The 25,667-nt window shown below is 50.6% G+C and overlaps 1 protein-coding gene across 8 annotated transcripts in view; it reads left to right on the top strand.

The window, feature by feature from the left end:
* TMCO4 (transmembrane and coiled-coil domains 4) overlaps window positions 1-25,667 on the top strand; it is an 89,013-nt gene that overhangs the window by 8,294 nt on the left and 55,052 nt on the right. For 5 of the 8 annotated variants that reach the window (XR_015768014.1, XM_028108480.2, XM_028108482.2 and 2 more), the window contains 5 exons: window positions 2,195-2,343; window positions 6,760-6,937; window positions 10,965-11,139; window positions 11,780-11,807; window positions 25,311-25,443. Coding sequence is in view for 7 of the 8 variants with exons in the window: in XM_028108480.2 (XP_027964281.1) it covers window positions 6,768-6,937; window positions 10,965-11,139; window positions 11,780-11,807; window positions 25,311-25,443 (506 nt within the window). In the remaining variant the exon portion in view is untranslated. Of the gene's footprint in view, window positions 1-1,782; window positions 1,880-2,194; window positions 2,344-6,759; window positions 6,938-10,964; window positions 11,140-11,779; window positions 11,808-25,310; window positions 25,444-25,667 lie in introns of those variants that run through there. The other 3 variants (XM_028108484.2, XM_028108485.2, XM_028108487.2) reach the window with 2 other exon arrangements.

Below are 25,667 nucleotides of genomic sequence, written 5' to 3' on the forward strand. Positions count from 1 at the left end.
ATAAGACCTGGTTGTTGGTCAGTGGAATGGGACTTAAGTGTGACCTCAGCCCCATGGGCTTGGTGGGCCACACAGGGCCAGGGCTGTTAGAGATAAAGCACTCTTCTTCTGGGGATCGAGAGCAAAATTGGTTTTAATTAAAAATTTTTTTTCATTATAAAAGCGCCGATGCGCTCAGGATGGAAAATGTTAAAAATACAGAAAATTGGGGCGCCTGGGTGGCTCAGTCAGTTAAGCGTCTGCCTTCCGCTCAGGTCATGATCCCAGGGTCCTGGGATCGAGCCCCGCATCAGGCTCCCTGCTCGGCGGGAAGCCTGCTTCTCCCTCTCCCTCTGCCCTGCCCCTGCCTACCCACCTCCAACCTCGCTCTGCTTGCTATCTCTCTTATGCTCTCTATCAAATAAATAAAATCTTTAAAAAAAATACAGGAAAATAGGAAGAACAAAACCCAATTACTTCTAGTCCCACAGCCCCGCCACTGAGAGACGATGATTATTGACTTTTGGCTAGATTTCCTTGTGATCATTTTGTTCGGTGAAACATTTTTTAAAAAAAACCTACCTGGAATCATATTGTATATCCAGTGGTAGGCTGTTAACCAACTCTCTGGAAAATAAAATCCATCATGGGTAGCATCTGCCTCTTTCTGTGGTATCATTGCTCCCACCATGGCCCATCTCAGGCTGCCAGAGTCATGCAGAATCAGTTCTCCCCAGCCAGAATGAGCCTGCGTCGGCACACCATGTTATAATTTAAAATCATGACCTTTTTGGGCGCCTGGGTGGCTCAGATGGTTAAGCGTCTGCCTTCGGCTCGGGTCATGATCCCAGGGTCCTGGGATCGAGTCCCGCATCAGGCTCCCTGCTCCTTGGGAGCCTGCTTCTCCCTCTGCCTCTCTCTCTCTGTCTCTGTCTCTTATGAATAAATAAATAAAATCTTTAAAAAAAAAAAAAAGATAAAACCATGACCTTTTTTTTCTAATCTTAAAAATCAATATGTACTCATTACCGAAAATTTATAAAACATAAACAATAAAGAGAAACAATCAACGGTCCAGAATCCAAGACCCTCCTACTTAGAGATAGAGACACTCTGCTGGCCTCCACATATACGAGAGAACTTTCTTCAGAGTTCAGAAGCAACACATATTTATGGCAGAAAATTGGGAAAATCCAGAAGTCTCTGGTATCTCGCCTTTCACAGAGAATTTGGGAGAATATCCTTCCAGCCATTTTGTCTTCTCTGCATCTTTCTAACATGGATGGACTCATAGCTTGAATCTCGTAGTTTGTAGGCATGGTGCAGGCACATTCTCACGTCCCAGGGGAAGGGGCTATCCAGGAGAAGGGCCTTATCCCTGATAATTCCTTTAAAAAAGATTAAAGTGGCAGAAAATAATATTCTGGTTCTTTGGCATGGAAAATGGCCGTTAGGATGAAACTTGGATTATTTGAAGTCTTGGGGGACCCTGGGTAATTCCCGATGCTTGGCCCCTGCCCCATCTCCCTTCCTTATCTGATGCTCGATTTAAGTGTAAGAACAGGAGTGCCTTTGGGGAGAGAATTAGCAGGAAAATCTAGCTCTTGCTTAAGCCTAAAAGCTAGTTCATTCATTCATTCCTGTAACAGACATCTTTTTTTTTTTATTAAAGATTTTTTTAATTTATTCATTTGAGAGAGAGAGGGCGAGTGAGCTAGAGCACAGGCAAGGGGGAGGAGCAGAGGGAGAGGGAGAAGCAGACTCCCCACTGAGTGGGGAGCCTGATGTGGGGCTCGATCCCAGGACCCTAAGATCATGACCTGAGCTGAAGGCAGACGCTTAACCGACTGAGCCACCCAGGCGCCCCTGTAACAGACATCTTCTGAGCACTCTGTGGCAGGTAAGTGCTTGGGGCACCGGCTACAGATAGGAAGGAGACCCCGTGCCTGCCAGGTACTGCAGGCTAACCAGGGAGCTGGGCGCTATAACCACATCTCAGGTTATGAGGAGCTAGAACAAGGATATTAAATGAGACAACCCACGCCAGGTGCCCGGGCTGTGCTCAGTGAGTAGCTGCTGCCTGCCAACCTGCTGAGAAAAGCATCCCAGGTAAAGGAACCTGTTGGGGCCAAGGCCCAGAGGTAGTAGGTAGAAGTGGTAGCGAGGCTCCCCTGAGCCACAGGCTAACCTGGTCCCTCTGTCTCTCCTCCTCCAGATCCCACACCCTATGGACCCACCGGCTGGTTTTTCTGGTTTGTTTCCCCTAGGGCAATTGGCATATTTCTCCAAGAACCTTCAAGAAGCTGAACAGCCTGTTTTCACACTTAAGAGAGGGGAGGCCCACAACTGTTTCCTGAAATCTGGGTAAGTGTTATTTAAGGTTTCTTTTTCTTCACATCCTCGCCATTATTTAAGATTGTCTTATTTTAAATATCATGAGTTTGCATATTGTCTGTCTCCTTCGTGGGAACATACCTCCATGATGGAGGGGTGCGTCTGTCTTTGTCTTTGCTGTGCCCGCAGCATGTGGGGTGACACCTGGCGCCTATAGGCACATATATGTATTTATTAAATGCACTAGTTCATTTGGGGTGAGGTGGACATTTATTTTTCATTTACTTAGAACTTAAGAAAAGGTCTTTGGGCGCCTGGGTGGCTCAGATGGTTGAGTGTCTGCCTTCGGCTCAGGTCATGATCCCAGGGTCCTGGGATCGAGTCCCACATCGGGCTCCCTGCTCCTTGGGAGCCTGCTTCTCCCTCTGCTTGTCTCTCTCTCTCTCTCTCTCTCTCTCTCTCTCTCTCTCTCTCTCTCTCTCTGCCTCTCATGAATAAATAAATAAATAATTTTAAAAAGAAAGAAAACGTCTTTAAAATTCTGTAGAGACATCCTGCTGCTTTTTTCAAAGCTTTCTGTCTTAAAATAATTACAGTCTCACAGGCAGTTGCAAAACAAGTACTGCGAGGTCCCACAAACCCTTACTCCGCATTCCCATGGCTGCTGCCTTTACAATGAAGTCTGACTCCTGAGCTGGAAGAACGTGGTCTGGCACAGCGGGGCCCCCAGCAGCTTCCCCACCTGCTCATTTCTTCCCTCCCACCCCTTACTGTCCAAGGCCTGGCTACCCTGAGCATCTTTTTGGTTCTTCAAAAGCATCTTCTCTCTTCTACCTCTGGGTCTTGACGCGTGCCATCCCCTGTGCCCAGAACGTGCTCTTCCTAACACCCCAACCCTATCTGACGCCACCTTCTCTTGGAAGCCACTTCTGGGCTGCAGGCCCCTGTTCGTATCCCTCCATCTGTGTCCCCACCCCCCACCCCGTCCCAGCGTTTGTCCTGCTGGTCTGTCATTGTCTGTTTGCTTGTCTGTCTCTACCACAGCGCAGTTTCTTCTGCGGAATACCGTCTCCCATGCACCCGCAGGGCTGTCCCCTTGTTTCCTGCAGACACCTTTCGACCATATAGCATCGTCACCCCCTCCTACCCCATCACTTTGTAGCCCCTCACCCTAATTGTTCTTCCCAGATGATGGCTTCCTGACACAGTTGTTTAGGGCATGGATCCTTACAGTCAGACCTGAGTGTGAATCTTGGTTCCACCACTAACTACATCATCTTGGGCAAGTTACTTAGATTATTATCATGTATTGCTGTATTCTTTCTTTAAAGATTTTATTTATTTATTGGGGCACCCGGGTGGCTCGGTCATTAAGCATCTGCCTTCAGGTCATGATCCCGGGGTCCTGGGATCGAGCCCCCCATCGGGCTCCCTGCTCAGCGGGGAGCCTGCGTCTCCCTCTCCTGCTCCCGCTGTTTGTGTTCTCTCTCTTGCTGTCTCGCTTTCTGTCAAATAAATAAATAAAATCTTTAAAAAAAAAGATTGTATTTAGATTGTGTTTATTTATTTTAGAGAAAGAGTGAGCTGAGGCAAGGACAGCAGGAGAGGGAATCTCAAGTAGACTCTGCACTAAGCACGTAGCCCAATGTGGAGCTCAATCTCACGACCCTGAGATCTTGACCTGAGCCAAAACCAAGAGTTGGACACTTCACCGACTGAGTCACCCAGGTGCCCCCTGTCTCCCACCAGAATGCAAGCAGGGAAAAGTACTTAGCCTCTCTGAGCTTGTTTCTCAGCTATAGGAGGGAATCATAATGGCTCACGTCACACTTAACCTTACATGATAGTTGTGAGAATTAATTGCATTGGAAAGTGCTTTGTAAACTGTTACGTGCTGTACAGATGTTGGTGTGTTGCCTTTCACTACTTCAGGGTTATTTTGCAAAGCAGGACTCTGGGATCATGACCTGAGCCGAGGGCAGTCACTTAACCAACTGAGCCACCCAGGCACCCATGCACAGACTTTTAAATAAGTCCTCTGTAGAAGTAATATTTCAAGGACAAAAATTTTTATTGCTCAGCTGGATGAGAATGAATTTATGGACCAAAGCCGGTGCAGAGTGTGGGTATTAGACTCGAAATCTCTTTAAGCAGAAGTGGTGGCCAAGAACTCTGGCTTTGGGCTCCAGCTTGCCATTTACTGGCTGTGTGATTCGGGCCCAGTTACTTCTCCTCTGTTTGCAGACTGGAGTAGTGCCTGGCTCATAGAGTCAGCTGAGACTGGGCACGTTAACACTGCAGCCCCAGGGCCTGGCCCCCAGCGACAGGCACATTATGTTAGCTCTTGCCATTATGTGGGCACCTCTGCTATGTGCCAGGCACTGTGCTGAGCATTTCATTGATTTGTTGGTTTTTTAAAAGATTTATTTATTTATTTGAGAGAGAGCGTGCATGCATGTGAGCGAGCACGAGTGGGGGGAGTCGGATGCTTAACCGACTGAGCCACCCAGGCGCCCGTGTTTGTTGATTGTTTAATGCATTTATTTCTTTAACAAACATGTATGTGAGGGGCGCCTGGGTGGCTCAGTTGGTTAAGCGACTGCCTTCAGCTCAGGTCATGATCTCAGGGTCCTGGGATCGAGCCCCGCATCGGGCTCCCTGCTCCGCGGGAAGCCTGCTTCTCCCTCTGACCCTCCCCCTGCTTGTGTTCCCTCTCTCGCTGTCTCTCTCTCTCTCTGTCAATTAAATAAATAAATAAAATCTTTAAAAAAAAATAAAAAAATAAAAAAAATTAAAAAATAACAAAAACAAACATGTATGTGGCATGAGTCAGATGCCAGGTTTTGTTCTAAGTGCTTTACAGATACTAACCCACATAGCTATGTCACTTGCTGCCAATCCGGGTCCTCCAGGCAAATACTGTTATAGTCCCATTGTCAGGTGAAGAAGTGTAAGTGCAGAGAGGTTGAGTTGCCCACAGCTCCATATCTATGAGATGGAGGTGCTTGGATTCATACCCAGGTCTGTCTGGTCCTGAGCCTGCGTTCATATCCACAAAGCCCTGTGGTCAAGGCAGGTTCCCTTCCTAGTACTCACTCCCAGGACCCTTCCTGCCCCTTGGATGTCTGACTTGGCTTGGTCTGTCCCCTCCCCTGCTTTCCTTGCTTCCCCTTCTGCCCCTCAGAAAGAAGGAAAGAATAAAGGGAGGGGAAAAAAGAGAGCTCCCCCCATCCCTTCCTTCTCTCCTTCCTTCCCTTCATTGAAGTGTAACATATATAGAGTACACAAATCTTTTTTTTTTTTTTTTGGTGGGAAACAAAGCAGTTTATTGAGTGATAGCAAAATGATAGTACAAAGCTCCCAAGGAGGGAGGGGATCCAAGAGGATTGCCCTAGAGTACACAAAGCTTAAGCCTTAAGCCTTAAGCCTTAAGCTTGATGAATTTTTAAATATATTTATACCCATGTAATCACACTGGGTGATACAGATACAGAACATGTCCATCAGCCAGAAGCCTCACTGTGCCCCTTCTGAGCCAGTACTTACTGCCTTCCATGGGCAACCTCTCTTCCATCTTCTTTCACCCTAGATTGGTTCAACCTGTTCTTCAAGTTCATAGGAACACAATTCCACAGATAAGTATGTCTGCTTATAATTGTGCCTGTGGGGTTCGCTCATGTTGTTGTGGTTAGCCAGACTTCATCCTTTTTCATTGCTTTGTAATATTCCATGGTCTGAATATGGCGCAGTTTTTCCATTCCACTGTGGACAAACATGTGACTTGCTTCCGGTTTGGGACTATTGTGAATGAAGCTGTGAATGGAGCGTTCATGTACATGCCCTCTGGTGGACATAAGTCCTCGTTTCTCAGGAGTAGAATTACTGGGGCATAGAAAAGACATACATTTAGCTTTAGTGGAAAATGTCAAACCGTTTTCCAAAAGGCTGTACCACAAATACTCCCACCAGCAGCATGTAGAAGTTCTATGTGTCCCTTTCCTTATCAACACTTAGTATTGTCAGATTTTTATTTTTAGCCATTCTGACAAGTAAGTAGCAGTGTCTCTTTGGGTGCTTTAATTTATTTTTCTGATGACTACAATGTTGAACTTCATGTGCTTATTGGCCATTGGGTATCTTTTATGAAGTACCTGTTCAGGTGTTTTGCCCATTTTTAAATTTGCCTTATTTCTTTTTCTTCATGACTTATAGGGGTTGTTTATATACTAGGGTACAAATCCTTTGTTGATACACATTGAAATATCTGCCCTAGTCCATGGTCTGTGTTTTCACTCTCTTGAAGATGATGAATAGCAGTTCTTAATTTGAATGAAGTTTCATTTATCAGCCTTTTCTTTCATGATTGGTAGTCATTGTGTCCTATTTAAGTAACTTTTACCTACCCCCAGTTGCATTTTTCAGAGATTTTTTTTTTTTATCCTGCAGGGCTGGAAATGGCCACACAGGACAGATCGAGCCAGAGGCTGCCTCCGGTGGCCGAGCCGGCAGTGGAGGGGGGGCCGCATCTGCCCGTGGGCCACGAGCTGGCCGAGGCCAGCCGCTTTGCCTATGCTGCCCTCTGTGGCATCTCCCTGTCCCAGCTCTTTCCAGAACCTGAGCAAAGGTGAGTGCTCTTGTCTCACAGAGGGAATGTCATGCTTCTTCAGGGAGGCCATTATTAACAGCCAGGCCACCTACCGGGTGCTGCTGGCAAAGGGGAGAAAGTCATTGTCCTTATCTTTAAAGAGTTCACAATCTGGGGGGTAAGACATACCTCATTCGTACTTACTCATTTATCTACACCAGGCATTTTCTGAGCACCTACTGTGTGCCAGGTATGATTTAGAGTACATGGAAGGTATACATGAATGAGATGAACAAAGCAGATATTCCCTGCCCTCAAATAGGACACAGTCTAATGGGAGAAAAGATACTTATTCATGCATGTAACATGCATTTATTGAGCACCTACTCTATGCTAGGTGTACTGCTGGGAGAAAAACAAGGCCTGGCTCCTGCCCTCTAGGGGCTTATAATCTGGGGTAGAGCACCCGGATAACTGACTACCATTATACTAGAAGACAGGGTAAGTGCCTGGATGGGTTTAAACCAGGTGTCATGGGAACAAAAGCTGGACAGGTTGAATGACACCAGGAGGAGGGGTGCACAGGTGAGACAGACTTTTCTCGGGGAGAACAGAGTTGACTCAGGGACAGAATGGATGCTGTGGATGTTGCGAAGGGAGGAGCTCACTGTGGCCCCAAAGCTCCAGGTGGTGGGCGGGGCTAGAAGGACAAATACCATTACTGTGACCGGAAACAAAAGATGGGAGCAGGAAAAGACAGGATGTTTTGGGGTCTGCAGTATTTGCAAGACTTACTCCCAAAACGTCCGCCATGGGTAAACTTTCCCACGCCTTAGGTCTTACCTGGGTTTTTATTTGTTTTGTTTGTCTTTTATCTTCACCTCTCCCACCGGACTGAATACTTGAGCTATTCATCTCCTTGGGCGTCACTTCCAGGAAGCCTTCCCAGACCCTCCCCAAGGCCCAGACCAGGGTGTTTCTCCAGCCGTATGTTCAGCGACCCAGCCCTGTGGCCACCATGCTGCCCTGCAGCTCTTCCCACACCCACCACCCCTCCGGTTTGGGCTCCTGGAGGGCGGGAGCTGCCTTGTTCCCTCACTTGTGAGTCCCTAGAGTCTCTGGTACAGCTGGGTGTACCCCACAAACCAGTACATGGTGGGGGGAGACCTTTGTGTACTTTGTTTCCATAAACAAATGTTCATGAGCCTGCACTGTGTGCCAGGCCTGTGCTGAGCACCTCCTAGGAGGGAACTAGAGAAGCGAGTCACTGTCCTGTGTGCCCCCCCCCCCGCCCGCCCCCGCCCGCCCCCGCCCGGCAAACACACACACATCCGGGTACCACTGTAAGCCCACGTGCGCCTGCCCCGCCCGAAGCCCGGAAGCATTTGCCCTGGGTGTTTCCTTCCTGAAAGTTTCCCTTTCAGAAGGCCAGTTCATTCCGCATGGTTGATCTCTGTGTTCTTAGGCCCAGAACACATTTTAAAAACAATTTCAAGGGGCGCCTGGGTGGCTCAGTCGTTAAGCATCTGCCTTCGGCTCAGATCATGGTCCCTGGGTCCTGGGATCAAGCCCCGCATCGGGCTCCCTGCCCGGCGAGAAGCCTGCTTCTCCCTCTCCCACCCCCCCTGCTTGTGTTCCCTCTCTCGCTGTGTCTCTCTGTCAAATAAATAAAATCTTTAAAAAACAAACAAACAAAAAAACAATTTCGATCATGTTACAACTCAGGCCCTTGGTTTCAGTAATCTTTAGAAGGCACCCTGTGGACGTTTTTGGTCCACACAGGACATAAAAGCAAGTCTTTTTTAATGTATTTTGTATCTGAGCCGTAAACGTCGTAGATGCTGTTCCCTACAATTAACTCTGTTTATTAAATGTGGAGAAATTATGGGGTAGAGCAGGGCATGGCACATGTGTTCTGTGAAGGGCCAGGTGTTTTAGGCTCACAGGCCATGTAGCTTGTGTAGTAGTCAGGACGGTGTGGCTGTGTTCCAATAAAACTTTATTAGAACAAAAGCAGGCTACAGGCCCACTCCGGCCCACACGGGTAGTTTGCCAGCCCCTGGCGACTAGGAGGAGCTTGGACTCAGGATGAGAAACCCTGGATTTCGGGTGAGGTTTTGCCCCTTCCCGGCGCCGAGACCCTTGATTTAACCTCGGCAGCCAGATGCTCCATCAGCAAGCGGGGGCCAAGACTCAGGGAATGTTTGGTGCACCTGCTTAGCCGTTGCCCGGCGCTTGGTGAGCGCCCAGGCGGGTGATCACTGAGGAGGAGCAGTGTCTGTTGTGATTAAGCAAGACCTCTGGTGTTCGTGGAGATAGATGAACCCTAGACCTGTCACTTCAGCTCTCTGGGGCTGCCTTTCCTTATCTCTAGACTGGGGGTAAAAACACCTCCCTCTCTCGTGAGGGTATGGTGAGAAGTAAATGAGTGGTGTGAATACAGCACTTATCTGGCCCAGAGGCCGACAGATCATTGCTCTGTGATTGTCATTTGTTGTCATTGTTGCTGCTGATTTTCACCCATTTTGGCTAAACCAAGAAGCACATTAGAAGCAATTCCCAAAGCCCTGCAGCCTAGAACGCTGTTTGTTCTGCAATCCGTGGCTGTGTGTTTCCACTTTACATATGTACTCATTCATTCATTCATTCATTTTTTTTTTTTAAGATTTTATTTATTTATTTGACAGAGTGAGGGAGAGAGAGCGAGAGAGAGCACAAGTAGGGGGAGCTGAAGAGGGAGAGGGAGAAGCAGACTCCCCTCTGAGCAGGGAGCCTGATGCGGGGCTCGATCCCAGGGCCCTGGGATCATGACCTGAGCCAAAGGCAGATGCTCAACTAACTGAGCCATCTAGGCACCCCTCGTTTCTTCATTGAAAGAAACACATATATAACGCTTTATACGGGCCAGATTTTGTTCTAAGTACAAGGACAAATGTTAACGTAATCCTTCCAGTGACCCTATGAAATGGGTTTCGTCATTATCGCCACCATTTTATAGATGAAGAAACTGAGGCACAGAGAGGTTGAGTAACTTGTCCAAGATCACACAGGGAGTGGCAGTGCTGGGACTGGAACCAGTCTGTGCTCTTGACCCCTCCTCTCTTATGATGAGATGCTTTTCTACATCCAAGATTTTCTTCTTGGACATGGGGCCAGGCCATGCTTCGGTGACCTGTAAGTAATGTTTTAGCTCACTAGGTCATTCTCTGCCTCCACACACACCCACGTAACCGGCCCGGGGTTACCCTGGTGGATTGCCATGGGGCAAATGATAATAACTGTAGCAGCAGTAGGGGGGTTGTCAGGTGCCAGGCCCTATTACAATGTCACTTAATCTTTCTATCCAATCTCTGAGGCATATCCTGTTATCGTCCGCGTTTTATAGCCGAGGAAAACCAAGCTAAAAGAGGTGAAGTGCGGGCATGAAGACAGTCACCGAGGGGGCCAGGACTCCCCTGGGCCCTGGACGTCAGAGCCCCACTCAAACCTCTTCTCCTTTGCCTCCCTTGGTCACCTTAGAAATAAAAGTCGGGAGGCCAGCCGACATTCCTTGGGCATCTCCTACAGGCTCTGCTCTGGGGGCTTCATGTGTACTGTCTTGTTGAATCTTCAAACAGCCTGATGAGGTTAGTCCCTTAAATGCATTTGCAGATAGGGAAACTGAGGCACGGGGAGGTCAGTTCACTTGGCAGTGTGTTGCGTTGCTCAGATGTCCCTTTGGCGATGGCCTCCTCCCACTGCAGAGAGGGCTGCCTTGGCTGAGCAGAGCCACCTTGCCCACGCTTCCACCCCCCTCCCCCGGCATGTCGCGCGGCCCGAGGGTCTGTGCGTCCCGTGCCTGTGTCCACCCTGCCGTGAGCTTCTCACCCGACGTGGTGTCTTGTGCCTCTGGTTCCTCAGCCTCTTAGGTGTTTGGCTGGCTGTCTTCTTCCATAGGCCACAGTCACCATGGTTTCCGTACATGCTGGCTGTTCCCACCCATGACCTTGTCTGACCTACACTTCCCAGCAGCCTTGTGAGACCTGTTCTGGAAGCCTTGGGGATCTAAGGTACGTCTGTCTTTCAGCTCCTTCTGCACAGAGTTTGTGGCGGGCCTTGTAAAGTGGCTGGAGTTACCCGAAGCCGTCCTGCCAACCATGACTGCTTTTGCCAACGGCCTGGGAGGCGAAGGCGCGGACGTGTTTGCTCCGATTTTATTGAAGGACCCCATCTTGAAGGACAACCCATTGGTGATCATTCAGGTACACCCACCACCCAGGGGGCGGCTGCTGGGGAAAGGAGAACAAAGTCAGTCTGAAAATCACTTCTAGTGGGGTGGTGTAGTTGAAAGATCAAATATTTTGGGGCACCTGGGTGGCTCAGTCAGTTGAGTGTCCGGCTCATGGTTTTGGCTCAGGTCCTGATCTCAGGGTCCTGGGATCGGGCCTCACGTTGGGCTCCACACTCGGTGCAGAGTCTGCTTGTCCTTCTCCCTCCCCCTCTGCTCCTCCACCCTCACTCACTCACGCTGTCTGTCTCTCTCTCTCTCTCAAATAAATAATTTTTTTAAATAAATAAATAAATAAAATATTTCATTATAATATCACAGGATGATGATCATAGCTAATAGTAAATTATTGTTATTGAATATTTACCATTGATTTAATGTAATACTTACATGGTGCTTATTATGTACCTTGCAAATACTAACTCATTTAATTCTCAAAGCAACTTTATGAGCATAAGTAGGTAGTATGATCCTCCCCTTGTTATAAATGAGGAGACTGAGCCACAGAGGGGTTAGGTGAGTTGTCCGGGGTCACGCAGCTGACAAGTGGCTCAGCCAGGAGCAGGCTAATTTCCTATCAACATATTGCTAATTCCTGTTATTTTTTTCCCCAGGACCTTCTGAGCTTCTCACTCAAGGATGGTAAGTTGATTTTCTAAGTTCTAGAAATTTTTTTTAAAATTCTGCAAATTTGGGGTGCTCATCTTGACACTTGACCAATAAAGCCAGTGATGGGTGTTGCCACCTGTGGGTCCATCCCCCGTGGTCTTTTTGGTGCAGGGAAGGAAAGGGAACCCTGTGTAGTCAGGGAGCCAGTGAGCCCCTCATTCGTGCCAAACACCGTTGGGGCTCTGTAGCCATTATTTCGTCTCTCCTCACGAGGTCCCGTGGTTTTACCTGCTAAGTAGCTCTTGAATCTGGTTCTTTCCCCGGCTCCACCCACCGCCCTGGCCTGAGCCACCATCACCCACTCCTGGACGACAGCAGGGGTGTCCTCGCTGTTTTTCCTGCCCCCCACTCTGGCCAGCAGTCTGGTCTCTGCACGGCAACTCGGTGATCCTTGCAGAGGCACATGGGACCACGCTGCCTCCTGGCTCCGTCCCCACGTGACTCCCCCTGCCCTCAGGAGGGGGGCCCGCGCGGGCTGGCCCCGGCCCCGCCTCATCTCTCAGCACACCCCTTCCCGCTCTCCACGCCGGCCCCCCTCCCCGAGTGCCCGTGCTTCCATGGCCTTCGCAGGTGCCCTTCCCCTGCCCACAGAGCATCCTGCTCCTCTTGCTTTCCTCCCTGCACTCAGGCAGCACTTCCCTGGGAAAGCCTCTGGCTTCTGCCTGGGATGCTCATCCCAGCACCATGTGGCCATGGCTGTGGTTGAACAGCTACCGGATACTTTGCGGGCTTCCCCTCCACACCGTAGCTCCAGGCAGGCAGCGCCCCGCCTGGTTTCCTTCACCATGTGTTTCTAGTCCCTAACCCAGCACCTGGAACATAGTACATACTCTAGTAGATATCTGATGAACGAATTAATGAGATAGATCTTATTGCCCCGTTTTGTGGCTGAGGAAGTCGGCTCAGAGAGGTTAAGCGATTTACCCAAGGCTGCACAGTAAGTGGCAGTGTGGGAGTCCACCTGCTTTCTCTCCTAGGGCCGCCGTAACAAATTACCGTACTCGGGGAAGCTTGAAGCCGCAGAAATGTATTCCCTCACAGCTCGGGAGGCCCAGATTCGGAAAGCAAGGTGTCAGCAGGATCTCGCTGCCTCCCAAGGCTGTAGGGGAGAATCCCTCTTGCCTCTCTCTGGGCCTTCCTCCGCCTGCAGCCGCGTCTCTCTAGTCTCTGCCTTCGTCGTCCCGTGGCCTGCTTCTTCCTTTCCTCTCCTCTCTGTACGTCCTGTAAGGACCTTGTACAGGGCGGCCTCATCCAGAGCTCTTTACTTATATCTGCAAAGACCCTCTTTCCAAATAAGGTCACCTTCCCAGCTTCCATTGGGTTGTATTGTTTTGGGGGGGGGGTCACCAGTGCAACCCACTGCAGAGCCCAGGGTGTCCCCACATCAGACCACTACAGGGCTCCCTCATGAGCACCTCCCTGCCCCCCATCGCTCCGCCTCTGTTTCTCCCCACCCCTCTCCGCCCGGGCCCCCCGTCATTGTGTGTGTGGCTTTTTCTATTCCCTGTGCTGGCGAGAGGTTTTGGTGCAAAGACCCCTGATGTTTATTCTGATGGCAGGGAGGAGAGGCACAGAATTGTAAGTGAAATCCCAACAGCCTCCAAACCATCGCATGGGAAAAAGGTTATACCTTTATGAAAAATTACGTAGGGAAAGTTGCACCAGCCCCTCGGAACCCCGGCTCGTCGGGGAGCGGAGGGGCGGGAGGAGGAAGAACAGGAAGAGCAGGTGCACGAACATAGGCAGAAAAGAGCTCACAGGGGAAGGTCCCTGGGGCAGCAGCCCAGCGGGCTAGGCTTTGGGCCTGTTGGCCGCCTCGGGCAACTGAGCTGGGGAAGAGAGCAGGATGCATTTCACCTGGGCAGACTCTAGGAGGCATCCCCATCAGCCCAGTGTGAGGAAACGCGGCCTCAACGAGGGAGCAGAGATACTGGGGGTGAAGGGCTGACCCAGGAGTCGTTCTGATGGAAGAGACGGCAGGATCCCTGACAGACCAGATAGAGGGAATGCAAGAGAGGAGCCAGGAGTGATGTCTCAGCCCTGGAAGTCTGGTTGCCTGATGCCAGTCGCCAGGGTGTTAGGACCAGCTGGGGAACCCTGGTATTTGTCTTGAGTGACCCTTTCATGCAAAGTGGGTGGTTCAGGGAACCTAAGAGAGAAGGGCACCGGGACCTCCTCCAGCCCTACACAAGAGGTCATAGGGACTGTCTTCCCATGCGTGCCTGCTCATGAAGCTGTGTTCAGCATGGTCAATATCCACGAGGGTGGTAGGGTGTCCAGGTCACTGTACCTTGGGGCTTCTGATTATGAGACTAACGCATGGTCTCTTTTATTTTTTAAAAAGAGAGAACCTTAAGTCCTTGCTCTTCACAGTATGGTCCATGGACCAGGAGCATCAACATCCGGGAGCTTTGTTAGAAAGCCAGACTTCCAGGCCCCACCCACACCTCCTGAATCAGAATCTGCTCATTGACCAGGCCCCAGGTGCTTCCTTGATAGTCTGAGGAGTGCGGCTCTCAGGCTCAAAACCCAATGTGTATTTTTGGCCCTGCTCTACCCAAACAAAATATTTTCACTGCCTATCTCAGAGCTGAGTGGGACCTCGAGGATGATTTGTTGAGCCCCTGCGCTCAGGCAGGCATGGCGTTAAGTAATTACTCCCGTTTGCTGTTGAGGCTTGCCCCAGGAAGTGGCAGAGATGGTCTGAGAACATTGCCCAATCGTAGCACTTTTTTTTTTTTTTTTAACAGAAGTAAGGGAGGAATAATCATGTCTGATGCTCCTGGACACTCGTAGAGTCAAGGGTTGCACTTGCATGGAGGTCTGAGACTCCAGTAGCTAGAAAGCACAGACACTCTCACCTTATAATCCTGTAACAGCAAAGCCATGTGTTACTGAGCACTCACGGTGGGCCTGGCCCGAGGCTGAGGGCCACACAGGCATGGAGCCTACTCAGCACCCTGCAGGGCGGTTGAGGCTATAGACCCGAGACGCATGGTCCCAAGGGCATCTCGGATGAGCCTCTCATTTTTCCAGGTGGAGAGGTGAAGGGCCAGAGAGGGGAGGGGGCTTTCCCTGAGACACGCAGCGCTAGAAGCAGACTGGGAGTCAGAACCTGGTCCCTGGCCTCTGAGGCCAGCGCTTCGTCCTATTGCCTTATCACCGGGTAGGAGGGGCAGGGGTCCCAATGCGCCCCCCTCTGCCTCAGTTTCTCCCTTTCCTTACCTGGAGAGCCATGTTCATCTTACCCCCGGCCCCCCACCCACAAACCACAAATGCTCCTGAGCCCCCCTGAGCAACTAGGACACAACCTAGCCCTCTCTGCTATGGGGGACCTTGGCCTGGTTCGGGCAGAACAGTTGGAGTGGATTTAAAACGGCCTGTCTCATGTCACCACCTGGTACTTTGTGCCCTCCCAGGGGTATTCTGAGCAGCATGGAAACCATTATCATCTGATAGCCTCCCCAGATCGGGGACCCCACAGGGGCAGGTGCTAGGGCTCCGAAGGCTTGCAGAGGTCAGGGGTGGGTGGATCCTCAAACCATCTAGACCACCCTCTCAGGGCACAGATGGGAAAATGAGACCCAGGGGCGGGCCTGGCTTGCCAGTAATTGTCGTGGCCAACTCTTTATCCGTATTCATGAAGAACCAGGGACCAAGAAGTGAGGGCATTTGGGGAGTCAGCCTGCCTGGTGTTAAAAGTCAAGCTCCACTTTGGCAAGTTACTGAATGGTTCTGTGCCTCGGTTTCTCACGTATCAAATGGAGATAACAGCAGTCTTTACCTTAGAGGGCAGTGGTGGGGATTAAATGAGATACACCATGCAGAGTGCTCCGAACAGAGCACACGAGTGCTGCTCATGTGTGGTGGTGGTTAGAGGTAAAGTGGCAAAGCCCTGCAAATCAGGAAACCTGGATGCTCATCCTGTCTCTGAGACTCTCTCGTTATGTGACCTTGATCAAGTCACTTAACCTCTCTGAACTGCAGCATCAAATCCAAAGGAGGGGCAACAGACAGATACTCCTTAAAAACAAAAAAAACAAACAAAAAACCTGTCTTTGGTTTGAAGAGCATGGCTAGGGATCTTATAAAGAGAAGGTCAGTGTCATAGTTGGCCCATTTGTTCAGGCGCTTCCCCCATAAACTCCATGAGGGCAGGGCCCTGGTCTGGCTTGTTCATTGCACCCCAACGTCTACCACACTGATAGGCACATGGTGGGCATTTAATAATTATTGGATAGATAGATGGAAGGATGGACGGATAGAAAGGAAGGAAGGATGGATGCAAGAATGGATGGAAGGATGGATAAATGGAAGGAAGGAAGGGTGGGTGGACGGACAGATGGTTAGATGGATGGATGGGTGGAAGAACGGACGAATGGATGGAAAGATAGATGGATGGATGGATGGCGTTTCTTTAGAGAATGAGCTTAGATACCAGCAGGTTGGTTTGTCTGAACCTGAGGGTTAAACCATCTTGTACAGAGATTGATAGGCTAGGAGAAGGCCTTCTGTGCTACTGGGTTTCTCTCCGAGCATGAGGTGGGGTGATTAGTCATGGAATCAGCCCAGGAAATCAGTATGAAAGGCTGCGTTTCCCAGAACTTCCTGGAAATTTGGCCTTTACCGACACTGTTGGGATCTTAGTCACTAGACAGGTGCCCCCTTGGCAGCTGGGTGGACTTTTGTGGGTGATAACCATGGTTTCATCCAGTAACAACCACCGAGCTCTTTTCCCACACAAATGAAAAAGTAATTCTTTTACTCGCTGAAGGTTAAACTGAATCTAAGCTGATAACTCTAAACCAGTTTCCTCAAGCTCGGCACTCTTGGGCACTCTTGGGCCTGGGTCATTCTTCGTTGTTGGGCCATCTGTGCGCTGTAGGACGTTTAGGGGTATCCCGACCTGTACTCACCAGCTGCCGGTACCACTTCCTGAGCTATGACAACCAAATGTCTCCATAGTTGCCAAGTGTTGTCTGGGGAGCAAAGATGTCCTTAGCCGAGAACCACCACTCTAGGACCCAGCATTCGTCCATGTCACGTGGGGTCGGGTTATTTGTAGTTGACAATCTTTGTAAGTTATTCTAGTTGCCTCCTAGGTCCTGCACATAGATTATGAATTGCTGCATGGTGTATAATCCTCAGGTCAACTGCGAAGGAAGGCAATATTACCCCCATGCACAGGGGAGGAGGTCTGACTCAGGAGGTTAAGTAGCCCAGGGTTCCCTTTCAAAGTAAGTTTCAAAATTCCATGTAAGGCAAAGTGAATGTTACTGTGAGCTCTGCACTGGTGTCCAGGCAACTTCCCCCGAATCAGAGGGTTTGCCCTCTGGACTCTGAATCCAAAGATAACATCAACTCCAAGCCACGGAACTGAAGGAGGTGCATGCCACATGGGACAGCCGTCTTCCCGCAAACTGGACTCTACTTTGTGACCAGGTCTTTATTACTGAATTGCAAACCCTGCCTCTCTGATGAATCAGAAAAGCTTGAGATATTGGTGTTTTGACATGGTGAAATTGCACGGACTGGGTTTTCTGTCAGCATCCCTGAGACTCATGCAACCTGTTATCAGTATCAAAACTGACTGGTTCATCAGTCAGCCAGAACTAAGCACCCACTGTGTGCACCAGATCCTGTGTGAAGCCCCGGGAGTAATTCTCATCACAGCCGATGCCCCTTGAGGGCCCACTATGTGCTGGCCCTGAGCCAAGTGCTTTATACTCGTTCATTTAAACCCCACAGTCCTCGGACCCTAGGGGGAGAAGTAAAAAAGAGTCCCTGGTCTTCCTGACACCAGCAGGGTGGTACCAGCAGCCCGGGCTTCTTAGGGTCTTAGCCTAAGGATCAAGGAGGTGTCAGAATCTACTATGAGGGCGCCTGGGTGGCTCAGCTGGTTAATCGACTGCCTTCGGCTCAGGTCATGATCCTGGAGTCCCGGGATCGAGTCCTGCATCGGGCTCCCTGCTCGGCGGGGAGTCTGCTTCTCCCTCTGCCCTCCCCCCTCTCATGTGCTCTCTCTCTCTCTCTCTCTCTCACTATCTCTCTCAAATAAATAAAATCTTAAAAAAAAAAAAAGAATCTACTATGAAAAGAGCAGTATCAGCCCCCCTTTCCTGAACAGGTAGGGCATCCCAGGTGCTGGCCAGGCGCTCGTGGGCGTCCTCCTCTTTCATCTCAACAAAAGCCAGATTAAGAAAATATTCTTGTCTCCATTTTACAGACAAAGAAACTGAGATTCAGAGAGGTCAAGAAACTTGCCTGAAGCTATTCGGCTAGGTAGCTGAGAATTCAAAACCCAATCTGTGTGACAACAAAGGTGAAGCTTCTGCCCCTGGGCTCCCTTTCTTTGGCCTGGGAGGCGGCCCCCAAAGGGAAGGGAGTAACCATGAACTCTTCCCAAAGGTCCGGGATCCTGCTGCTCTGCAGGAAGTACAGGGTCAACCCTGGGCCCGCCATGTGACTCTACTTGGAGATGGGGCCCTACTGAGAACAGAGGCTGGTTCAGTGCCTTGCAATGAAGATTATACCACCCCCTCCCAGGGGGGTGCATTTGAAAACGTGGGGAGAGTGAGGTTGTTATCACAACACCTGAGGTGCAATGGGCGTTTAGTGCCAAGCTCCAGGGGTGCTGCGCATCCTTCGATGCATAGGACAGCCCTGGACAGTGAAGGACCGGGTGCAATAGCTTCTCTATTGGGCGATGCTGGTGGACGGAAGAGCCCAGAAGGGTTGGTTCTGGCCCCCACTCTGTCATGAACATACTGGGTGACTTTGGACACACCCCCTTGCTTCCTAAGCCAGAGGGACCGCTTGGGCGCCAAGGGCTTCTGCGGTGTGTGGTTGTATGTCTGGGGTGGGCTCCCGGGCTGCCCAGTAGTTGTGTGGGGCTGGTGCCCTCCTGCCCCCTGGTAGCAGAGCTGAGATCCCTAGGCTCCTCCCCCATCACCACCACCCCCACCAAGATTTTCTTAAAGAACAGGGTGACCTGTCTTGTGGACCATAGGCTAGGGCTGTGCCTGGAATTGTGTGTGCACACCACATACCCCTGAACACAGAAAATAGGATTCACTGCTGACCACATGGTTTTGTTCTGGAACCCCCAAACTCACTCAAGAGTCAATCTGCCTTTAAGAGACAGCCATACTGGACTGGACAGAGATGTTGGCATCAGATAATCCTGGCTTGTTATCCGAGCTCCACCACTCTCTCAGCTGAGTGACTTAGAAAGTTTCTCTGCACCTGTTCTTCCCTCTTGAGCAAAGCCGAGCATTGTCATACCAAGCTCCTAAGACCGTTGGGAGGATGAGCAACCAGTCACACAGGCAAACTCCTCCGGTGATGCCTGGCATTTAGGAGGAGCGCCCTGGACCACGGTTTTCCTTCCTGCAGAGACAGCACAGGGGATCTCAATCACGCCCCCGCCTCCGGGCATGAGGGTGCCCAGACCTTCTCAGACCAGGAAGCACTAACCTGCTTGCCCACTGTTGTGCTTCTCAGAGTGGGGACCACCTGCTTCAGAATCACGTAGGGAGCTTGTGAAAAGTACAGATTCCCGAGCCCCACGCCAGACCTGAGTGTGGGGCTAGGGAATCAGAATTTTCACGAGCTCCCCTGTGACCTCGCATTGTGGGTCTCAACCCTACATCGCATCATCTGGATTCACGTGCTCAGTGACTTGCAGACTCTGCTCTCCTGAGGTCGAGGAAAGATAGGGCAGAGGCTGCTTTGGAGCTGTTTCAAGTCCAAGTCACGTTGGACTTTTGAAGTTTCCTCCCAGGGAGTGGGATAGGGAACAGGCACCCAGAGGCTGACCCTTAGATCTCTGAGCTGGAAGGGACCTTGGGAGACCAGCTTCTCTGGCCTTGGTCCTTCGGGTGGGTTTCCAGAAATGCTGGCCCAGGCGCTGGACTGGGATCTGACCAGTCCTTAGGAGTAGCAGGGGTGACCTCGTGTGCCCACTGCCCACTGCTGGGCAGGCTGGGGAAGATCAAGACCTGACCCAAATTCAAGGGGAGGCCAGGCGGGAGGAGTGGAAGCCAAAAGACAGTGTTTTGCTGCCTCAGCCACAGTTGCCGTGTCCTGGGCGGGGCCAAGGGCACAGCCTCTGCAGTTGGACCATCCGCTTCACCACCCACCCAGATGGGTGACCCAGGGCAAGTGACCCAGTCGTCTCTGTGTCCTTTTTGGATTGAATGAGATAGGACCGCAGCTGCCTGCTTGCGGAGGGCAGCACCACGTCCGGTTTCGAGGAAGCAGTGCATAAATGAAGCTTCCAGTATTAATACGAGTATTAATCATTGGGTATTCCTGCTGGAAGGAGATACAAATCTTATCCAGCATAATTCTCCCCTATTTTGGACCTCTCCCAACAGAGATCCGTTCATTCATTCATTCCTATTTCTTTACTCTTATAAAGGTAATTACACATCTGCTTTGTTTTGGGCACAGGCCTGGATGCTAGGACTGTACAGTGAATTTGGAGCTTCTGTTCCAGAGGGGGAAACATCATAAACAAGTCGGCCAATGTAAAAATCAGGTTTTAAAAGGTGATAAGAAAATACCTCCTGATAAGAGAGCAGAAAGCAGTGAAGTGGAGTCAGGGAGGACTTCTCAGAGGAGGTGACGTTTGAGGAAGAAACTGAGTGATGAACAGATCCAAGAGAGGGTATTCGAGGCATTGTCAAGACTTTGACATTTAAAAGTAACTCATCACTGTAAGAGATGACCCTACCCAGAGGAGGAGAGAGGCCTTACCCAGCAAACCCGCTGTCTCCCTTGTCCCCTGGGGATGCAGGGCTCAGAGGGTACTGGAAAGAGAGAATAAGTCTCAGCTGGTGGTGGGAGGAGAAATGCGTGGGCCGGTCAGAGAACCCTGGCAGACAAGGGAGAGCATCAGTTAGTTATTGAGCCAACACATCTTACTAATTGCTGGGCGTCATCCTGGGCACTGGGAGACAACAAGGAACAAAGCAAAAGTTTCTGCCGTCGTGGGTCTGACAGTCTGGTGGGGAGAGCCAGACAGTCAAGCTATCCACAGACACAACAGTGGTAGGAGCCACGAACGGGACGGTGTGACCAGCGGTGGGCTGCTGTACTTTAGAGGCTGATGCCTTCTGTAAGGACATAAAATTTGCGACCTGACTGATGAGAAGGGACCAGCCGGGCAGAGCTCTGGGGGAGGAGCCTTTTAGTTAGAACCGCAAGTGCAAAGGCCCTGGGGTGGGAAAGAGTTTGGCTTCTTGGTGGGCCAGGTACTGGTGCGTGAAACAGGGATCAGGGGAAAGTGATGTAGAAGAAGGTGGTGGGAAGGGGCCAGGTAATGTTCAGCCTTGTGGACCATGGGAAGAAATGTGGATTTTATTCTGAGTGCATTGGGAGGGTTTTTAGTTGGACAGAGAGCACAATCATCCATATGACTTTGCCCCTCTGGCTCTGGGCGACACATAGAGTGCTGGCATGCGTGAAAGCTGAGAACCAGGGTGATGGCCGGTAGTTGAAGAGGGAAGGCAGTCACAGTGGCCGTGGCAGGCAATGGTAGTGGAGTGCTGGGGTCTGACTCAGGATACATTTTGAAGGTGCAGCTGACAGCATTGGCTGGTGGATTGGATGTTTGAGTAGGGCAACCAGAAAAACCAGGAACGATGCCCAGGCTCTTGACCCAAGCTCCACAACAGGATAGTCAGGCCCTTGAGGAGTGAGTTGGTCAACCTGGCAAGTTGGCAGTAGAGCCAGGACCAGAAAACCCCAGTGTCGGGGTCGCCTTGGACTCGTGCCGCTCCCCCACCACCTACCATCTGCCTCATATAGGACCTCAGCTCCACGTCCAGCAGCCTGGCCACCAGTGACCCTTACACATTCCAGAACCCCGTGCCTGAGTATACATCGGGAGCTGATCACCTATGTACCTGGCATCCTATATTCCAGAAGCTGAATCACGGCAGCCTTAACCAGCAGAGTGTGAATTCACAGCTAATTATAATTGCCACCAATTAATCACCATGGCCAAGGCTGGCTGGCTTTCCACAGCTCAGTTATCACCTGGATGCAATAGTCTGTGAGAGCGGGGAGCTCCTTTGTGAAGCTTTAACTGACCTAGTAATCCCGAGACAAGACGTGTCTACTCCCCAGCACGTAGACAGTTGCGGTCAAGGACAGGGGGGCAAACACTGCCAATTTGCAGCTCACTGAGTGCTCTGTGCTAGGAAGGAACTGGTTTATCCTGCAGAAGCTGAAACTTCAAACTTAAGGACTTTGGAGGGCCGTGCATGGTGAAGGCTAGCCACTACTATTTTAGTATAATACAATTGCCCACATCGAGGGCGCCCAACGTTCATTAGGGGCCTCTCGTGGACTGGGGGTCCTCTCCTCAAACCTTTGTGAGGTGACTCTCACCATTTCTGCTTTCCACCCGAGCAAGGGTGAGCTGTTTGCCCAGGGTTAGACACACAAACAGGATCCCTCCCCAAGTCCGTCAAGTTATTCATTGAACATTTGTTCTTTGTGGCAAGCACCATTCTGAGAACTAAAGATAGAGCAATGACTACGCTTATAAGATTGCCCTTATAAAGTCTGTATTTCAGGAGGAGAGACCAACAAAAGTAAATGAATATGTCAGTGCTGGTGAGCTCTGTGAGGAACAAAAGTCAGGGAAAAGGGACAAAGAGCAATAGGCCAATGGTCAGGAGGGCCTCTCTGGGCAGGAGGCTTTGAACGGAGACCTGAATGAGGAGGAGAAGCCCCCCATGAAGATCTGAGGAATGAGCCTTTCAGGTGGTGGAAACAGCAGGTGCAAAGGCCCTTGAAGCAGGAACATTCTAGAAGTCGAGGTCGGGGACTTTGAACAGGGCCCCTGAAGGTCATGATAGGGTTTAGATGTGGTTCTAATCGTGACATTTCTACATTGTCGCCAAAGAAAGAAGAAAGCAGAGTGCCAGGAGCCCAGGCCTGGAGACGTTTCTGGGCTGGGGAGGAGCCGAGGAGGGTGAGTGGGAGTCCGAGGGAGGAAAACCCGAGAGCAGGGTCCAGAGTGACAGCAGCTCTGTTCCTCCTACTCCCGGCCCCCAGACCAGCAGTTCTCAAACCTGGCTGTGCACCTGCGGGGACAGACTCCCCGGGCCCGTCCCACACTTCAGAACCAGAATCTTTGGGGTCCAAATAACACCCGTCCCGTCCCTACCAGAGTTTGGAGCCAGTTGAGTGAGGCAGAGAGGAGCCCCAGTGTCCGTGGATGACTGGAGACGGTGGTGGAGGTTTGGGGGCTTGAGGTGCTGACGTGCTGCACCCCAAGGGGCCTCGCTGCCCCGCTATGCCCACCAGGTGGCGGAACACGCAGGTTCTCTACAGAGAACAGAGACCCCCAGACTGGTCCCAGTCAGAGAGGACGCCCTCCCAGTGGGGGGTGGGAAGCCGGGACAGGGATGCAGTGATTCCCCTCCCCCCCCGCCCCAGTGGAGATTTTTTTAGATAAACTAACAGTCTCAGGGACTTTGGGTGTGCGGGGTGAAGGAGGATGGGCGAATCCCCCATCTCCAGCTTGGGCGGCTGAGTGATGTCATGTTCGGAGGTAGGGCACCCTCACGTTCCCCCGTGCCTCACTACCCAGATAGTAACGCATTCGTACGAGCTTCTGGGCTTGGACAGACCACCTTTGGTGAAATTTTGATTGATTAATTTTTCCAATTATAAAATTAACCCAAGTTCATTAGGGATAATTTTGAAAAGACCAAAAAAAAAAAAAAAAGTCCTATTTGACTTCTTTCTCTCCCTTTTTCCTCAGCAATGGGCTTTTTTTTTTCCTTAGCTGGGACCCTATTCTCAAGTAAATCTATCCATTTTAAAAATTTTGTTTCGGGTGCCTCGGTGGCTCAGTCGTTAAGCGTCTGCCTTCGGCTCAGGTCATGATCCCAGGGTCCTGGGATCGAGCCCCGCAGCCCGCTTCTCCCTCTCCCACTCCTTCTGCTTGTGTTCCCTCTCACACTCTCTCTCTCTGTGTGTCAAATAACGAAATAAAACCTTTAAAAAATAAAAAAAAGAAAAGAAAAATTTTGTTTCATCATATAAGCATCTTTTTCAGATTTGCAAACTTTTCTTCAGAATCTTTTTTTTATTGCTTATTCTCCACGCGGTGGATGTGCTGTTGTTTACATAGCGGATCCCCTGATGTTAGAAATCTCCAGATTGCTATCACTTCCACGTTATAAAGGCAGTGGTAGGGTCTTTACTTACTATTTGCTGCATTCAGGATTGTTTTCTTAAGATTAGCGTTTCAGAAATAGAATTCCTGGGCCAGCAGGGGTGCACATCTTTCCCTCCTCTTTTTTTTTTTTTTTTTGGGTAAAATACACATAACATAAAATGTAGTATTTTAGGCATTTTTAAGGGTACAGTTCAGTAGCATTAAGCACATTCACTGTGTCTGCCACCACCACCGTCCATCTCCAGAGCTCTTTTCTTTTTTTTTTTTTTTAAAGATTTATTTATTTATTTTAGAGAAAGAGAGAGAGCATGAGCAGGGGGAGGGACAGAGGGGAGAGAGAGAGAGAGAGAGAAAAGTCCTCAAGCTGACTCCTTGCTGAGTGTGGAGCCCGACATGGGGCTCAATCCCACAACACTGAGATCATGACCTGAGCCAAAACCAAGAGTCGGCCACTCCACCGACTGGGAGCCCCCCAGTGGGCCCCCCACTTCACCGACTGAGCCCCCCAGGTGCCCCTGCAGAGCTCTTTTCAACCTGCGAAACTGAAACTCTGTCCCCCTAAATGCTAACGCCCTCTTTCCCCCTCCCCCAGCCCTTGGTCGCTGTTCTACTTTGTGTCTCTATGATTTGGGAGTACACGCTGTTCTCAGGGTTTTTTTGTTTTCTGTTTGTTTTTAAAAATTTTATTTACTCCTTTGAGACTCCTTTGAGTAAATTTTATTTACTCTGTATCTCTCAGAGATACAGAGAGAGAGAGAGAGAGAGAGAGCACGAGCAGGGAGAGAGACAGAGGAAGAGGGAGAAACAGGTTCCCCGCTGAGCCAGGAGCCCGATGTGGGGCTCGATCGCAGGACCCTGGGATCATGACCCGAGCTGAAGGCAGACCCTTCACCGACTGAGCCTCCCAGGCGCCCCTGTTCTCAGGTTTTGATCCGTATTGTCAAATGTCCCTCCGGACGGTTTATATCAATGCACACTCCCACCAGCGAGGTCCTCGAGCACCCACCTGTTTTCATCACCCTCCTTAACCTTTGGGATTAAAAAAATTGATCTTTGCCCGTGATTTGGTGAAAAATACCACCTTGCCTCTGGTCGGTGGTTTTCAGCGTTGCACCATATCCCATCCGGGAGGCTGGCCTGTGGTTTGGCTGACACCTCCTGTGGGGTTGTGCATGTAGGGCGTGTCCAGGCTTGGGGCTGTGTCTGTTACACTGCTGTTAAGGTCTCTGTGCTTAAAAGCTAAACTGATTCTCTGCCCTTGTTTCTCTTTGGAGGGCGCTATGATGCACGGGCCCGCGTCCTCATTTGCCATGTGACCTCCCTCTTCCGAGTGCCCTTGGAGGAGCTGGATCTCCTTGAAGAGACGTTCCTTGAGAGCCTGAAGGAAACCAAAGAGGAGGAATCTGAGTAAGGGAGCCCCGTGACCCCAGCCCTGCCTGCCAGGAATTGAGAATTCCCACTTGAGTGCCCTGTTCAGATAACAGATGCTCCCCTCTTCCCTCCCCGCCATTAAGAGCTGGTGCAGGGGGATGGAAGGAGCACGCCACCGAGAGTCCCAATGCAGCCCTGACTCGCTGTGTGGCCTTAGCAAGTCACTTCCCCTCTCTGGCCCCCAGTCCTCAGTTGTACAA

Source organism: Eumetopias jubatus, unplaced genomic scaffold (genome assembly GCF_037043125.1).
Source record: "Eumetopias jubatus isolate StellerSeaLion01/CBP00866 unplaced genomic scaffold, mEumJub1_p1.0 scaffold_4, whole genome shotgun sequence".
In the NCBI taxonomy this organism is placed as follows: Eukaryota; Metazoa; Chordata; class Mammalia; order Carnivora; family Otariidae; genus Eumetopias; species Eumetopias jubatus.